The 5,344-nt window shown below is 36.5% G+C and overlaps 1 protein-coding gene across 1 annotated transcript in view; it reads right to left on the bottom strand.

Moving 5' to 3' along the window:
- The window catches only part of Drgx (Dorsal root ganglia homeobox), a 57,273-nt gene that overhangs the window by 22,248 nt on the left and 29,681 nt on the right, over nt 1-5,344 (bottom strand). The window contains exon 3 of the mRNA XM_018513784.1: nt 7-62. Coding sequence (XP_018369286.1) covers nt 7-62 — 56 coding nt within the window. The remainder of the gene's footprint in view (nt 1-6; nt 63-5,344) is intronic.

The raw sequence follows: 5,344 nt of genomic DNA on the forward strand, positions 1-5,344 counted from the left end.
TGTTGCTGCTGATGGTGCTGGTGGTGGTTATTGTTCGGCTGGTGGGCGTGGACCGCGCCAATCTGCAACCACACGTCAGTGTCAGTTGATTTCATGATCTCTTCTGCAGTAAAAAAAAGAGAGAGAGAGAAAGATTGCTACGATCAGATTTTTTTTTACAATTGCAGAGCTTTTACGTCGTAAAAATTATATTTTTAAGGTGGAAACGCGCTTTGAGATAAGTATCTTTTGCTTATCGTTTTAATAAATTACACAATTGACAATGAGAGGAAAATGTTTCGTATTTATTTATGATTGTATGATAAAACAATTAATGATAAAGTAATTATTGTTAGAAGCTCCATTTTTACAATTATTATGCTATAAAGTTAGAAATATTAATAATTACATTTGCAATTCGGCATACCAAAAGAAATACAGTCTTGGTCTGTATATATTTTTATATTTATTTGGAATTCTTTTACCTGTATTGTGTGTTACCTATTTGTTACCAACATTATAAATCAATTTAAAAGGTTCTGGAAACAATTTATAATAAATATTATAAATCAATTTTTATACTAAAACTTTAAATAATGATTAATAAGGTGCCTAATATTTTTAACCTTAAGGCTGTATATAGTTAGCACCAAAAATAATTATCAATTAGAGTACAATAACTATAAAAATGGAGGCTGTATAATCTTTTATTTTACCATGCAATTATTATCGTAAGTACAAAACACTTCTCTCGGTACGTCAAGGATAGAGCCCTATACGAGTATCTTCAACAATTATTAAGATATTATAACTATTTGAAGGAAAAAAAAATCAGTAATTTGTGATCTATATCGTCGAAAATAAGACTTCTATCATGTCACGATTGCGAAAAATTCGGCAAACTTTCGTGAAATTAAATAATAGATATATCTCTAATCGCCTTATGGCATGACCAACCCTTCATCCGGTCAGATTTTTCTGGGCCCGTTGTTGTGTACAGGGATATCGCGTATTGGCCTTTGGAAAACGGAGCATCGAAGCCACTTCCGATTTCGCCGTGCAACGCGCGGATTTTCGAAAGCGGGGTGAAACATGATTAAGAGGGAGCGCGACAGCGGCGTGCTGCAGCGGGGTGGGCGGTTATACAAGGGAGTGCGGGGGAGTTGGAGAGGGCGAGGACGCGGAGGGGAACGGATGGGTGGCCGATTACGCCAATCCCCATTAGAGGGATTGTAAACTCGCGTAAATAAATAATGTATGTATCGGCGAGAGAGGAGCTGGTGTACGCGGGATGAGAGAGAGAGAGGGGGAGAGAGAGAGAAAGCGCGAGCGAGCGAGAGAGCGACGCGACGCGTAGAGGGCTCTTTGCCTAAGCAGGCATCGGTCGTGGAACTTAATAAACGGCGGAGTTATCAATTTATAATGGGTCGGCATGTCGCGCATGCGCGTGCCTACGGGGCCCCCGCCGTTTCTCTCTCGTTATATAACGGCGTGCACGCGAGTGGCTTTAGAGAACCGGTGTACACTAACTATACCCCTTCGGTCCCCCTCATCACCAGCGACCACCTACCTCCCCCGGCCACCCGCGCTTGCTGTTGGCCCCCTCCCGTTATCTCTGTGCGGCTGTTTATCTCGCTCACTCCATCATGATGTCTCCCCTTCATCTCTCGCTTCTCCCTTCATCCGCCTGCTGCTGCACTATGTCTCTCCTCCTCTCTTTGCGGCTCTCCGGTACGAAGGGACAAATTGAATTTTAGATCATGGCGTGTTCCTGTGGGGTCCGCGAATAGAGAGGGACAGAGAGAAAGATCGAGAGAAAGAGAGAGAGAGAGAGAGAGAGAGAGAGGGAGGGGGGAGGGAGAAGAGCAGAGGCGGACGTCGAGATGATACTAATTGAAATTTGAAATTGATATTAGCGAATTATTACCCCTCTCCCGTCGTTCTGCTTGGCCCAACGCAATTACCGCCGCGTGTCGGGTATCAAAAGTAATTGCTGCCAAACTTAACAAAATTCGAGCAATTCTCGTTTCGGCCGTCTGACCTCCGGCGAAAACGACGCGCAGGCTGCAGTCAGCCTTTTCTCCCTTCTCTGCATACACGTTTAAACGTACTCCTACAGAATATACTTTTAACGTTATACGAAATCGTGTTAGCTGTCCGTACTAGTATGCTCCCTATAAAAGCAGACACTCTTGATACTTGTCAAAATCAATTAAATCAAGCACCCTTCAATGGACAATTTTAAACAATTTTATTATTTGCTTGTCTCTTAATTTACCAAATTTTAAATATTTTTAAATAGCTGAAATTTATTACGAACGATTAAGTTATCATTTATATATAGCCTTGGCTAAAAATATTAGGCACCTATGTTTTTTAAATTTATTTAGAATTTTTTTACCTACATTGTTACCAGTCCTATATAAGTTTAAAAGGTTCTTAAAACAAAGGATAATTTACAATAAATGTCATAAATCAATTTTTGGGCTGAAACTTTAAATAATAGTTAATAAGGTGCCTAATATTTTTTTTTTCAGTCAAGGCTGTTGTATAATATAGATATATTTTTTCTGTTACTATTTGTATGATTATATTAATGCAATGTATGCATAAAGCGTATACTTCTCCGTCAAACCAAAAAGTCTAAAAATGAGCAAAGATATGTATTTTTTATCTTAACTCTCTGGTGAATCTATTGGACCCAGTTATACATATCTTTATCAAAAATATCAAACAATTTAATTTTTTTATATTACGCCTGCAAATTTAAATTATTCTTATTAAAATATACTTATGATTATATTAATATTAATTCTTTTTTTATGCAAGTTATGCTATTTTAGTTCCTTGACATTAATTAGTGCTTTTAATTAATAAAAATGAGTCTTAGATTAGATTCAGGCAAATGTATTTTATTTGGCGAGCATCAGCTCTGGAGAGTTAAAAAAAATTAAGTGTCAATTAAAATAAAGTTTTAGAAAACTATATAAATATTTCAACATAAATAAGCTATCAAAATAATTAATCGTAAAAAATAATTAAGTAACCAAGTAAATTTATCACAATACTTGATAGCTTGAGAAAACAATCGCAATCTATCTCTTCGGCTACTCCGAAAAATTTGTCCGCTGTGGGTGGCGGTGCCATTGGTTTTGCGTTTGCAGAGAGTTAGAGGCATAATGACGGGACATACGCATCGACAGAAGGGACGAAATGTAGCGAAGCTAATCCGCGAAGGGGAACGTGAGGCCCGCGGGTGTTCCCCGCAGCACGCGATGGAACCTCGCGGGGGCTCGCTCGCTGATCTCACCCTCGCTAACGCCCTGGCATACGCGTCTCTCTCCCTTTCTCATCCCTTCCCACCTCGTCTCTTCTCACCCCGCGCGAAATAGGGTCGGCATGTGGTCCTAGAGTGTATTTGCGGTGTTCAACCAGCCGGGCGAAATATTATGCCAGTGTTTTATTGTGCGATCATCCCGACGGCGATGCCCCACTGCGCGCGAGGGCGAAGGGATTGTGGCTACGAGTGTTGCGGAGTGTGTTTACACGTTGGCACACGTCGTCGGATTTGTTACAGGCTCGTTATACTAGGCGCGTTCGCATTTATCGATACAAAAGGCTTCGATGCCATGCCGACGGCATTTAACATGAGGAGCGACCGATTAGAATGGAAAACTCTTGTACAGATCCCTTTATTAACTTGTCGCTTTGACATGCTAGCCTGAAATTCCATTACTTAAATATTTAACGTTGAAGCTTAGAAAATTGTGATAATTGTGAATCAATTATTACATAAGAAGGCTTCAGGTTAATTAAAAATTTCATAGCCGAAAACGATTAATCTGAGGTACATAGTAAACAAATTTTGTATTTGTGTTAAAACCGCTTGTTAATTTTTTGTTATTTGAACTTTGTATGTTAAATTCGTATCCAACATTTCTTAGTGTTAAAATAACGCAATTTATGAGTAGTGAACAATTAACATAAAAGTAATGTATTTTAAAACGTAAATGCTAAGATAAATGAATAAAATTTAATACACTGTAAATGCTAATTTTTTAAAGAAATGTGCTTTCACAATTTGCGTACAAATTTCAGTGTTATATTTTTTGTGTTAATTTTTTACATAATACTTGTGTTAGTTTCTAACAAATTCATCTAATGCTAAAGTAATACAAAAATTTCAGTGGACCATTCGGGATATATAAAATGTGTTAAATTTTACATAAAAACTCTGCACTAATTATATGGAATTAAATCTCGATGGAATGAGTTAGATTTCACATACAATGTAGTTTACAATGTACGTGAACAAAAGATGTCATACGCATGAAGTTTAATAATGAATATTTTTTTAACCATGACGTAAAGGTTCTTTGTAAGCACAAATTTTACATTTTTTAAATACATTATAACTAAAAAACTACACAGTAAAAAATATTTTGTTGGAAATGTCCATTCAAGTTTTTGTTAAAATTTTGTGTTGAATTTTTAATACATTCGAGTGTTAATTTAATATAGTGTGATTATGCTATTTAAATATTTTATGTTAAAATGATATTCAACATTTCTTAGGGTCAAAATAGTATAATTTATGAGTAAGTGATGAAGTAAAAATTATGTGTTTTAAAATGTAAATTCTACGATAAATGCATAAAATACATGTTAATTTAATATATCGAAAATGTTAATTTTATTTTAAAAAAATAGTCTTCCACAGTTTGCTTAGAAATTTATTATTTTTTATATTATTTCTTTTTTTACATGACACTTGTATTAATGTCTAATATCTTACATTATTCATCTTACGTTAAATTAACATAAAAATTTGAGTTAACCGTTTAGGACACGTGAAATGTGTTAAATTTCAATTAATAACAAATTCAATTATGTATCCTTTATTGAGCTTTGTGTTTATGACATCTTTTGTTTACTACACTATAAACAATATAAACAATACTACTATAAGCTATTATACATATGTGAAAACAAACTCATCATTTCACCGAAATTCAATTTTCCATATAATTAGTACCAAGTGCTTTTCCAACTACGTAGGATTAATCATCAAACTTGCATATATATTTGCGCTGATAGAGCATTAAATGCACATCATCTGGGGAATAATCTTACGGGTTGGTATTGTTCGTGATAACGCATAATGCGTTAATGAAAGTTAAACCGGATAGGGGCGTATCGCGCTTTAGGGGTAAACAAAGACACGGTTCGGTGTGCTGCGCGGGTGCAGAGTGGGTGTCGGATAGCCGGGTGTTTAGATTCCGCGCGTATAACACTGCGCGCTCATTAGAGCGCGACGCTAATTGCATAATTGGTGCCGGCAATTACGAGCAAAGCGGTGCCGCAT

This window comes from Trachymyrmex cornetzi, unplaced genomic scaffold (assembly GCF_001594075.2).
Source record: "Trachymyrmex cornetzi isolate Tcor2-1 unplaced genomic scaffold, Tcor1.1 scaffold475, whole genome shotgun sequence".
NCBI classification, from domain to species: Eukaryota; Metazoa; Arthropoda; class Insecta; order Hymenoptera; family Formicidae; genus Trachymyrmex; species Trachymyrmex cornetzi.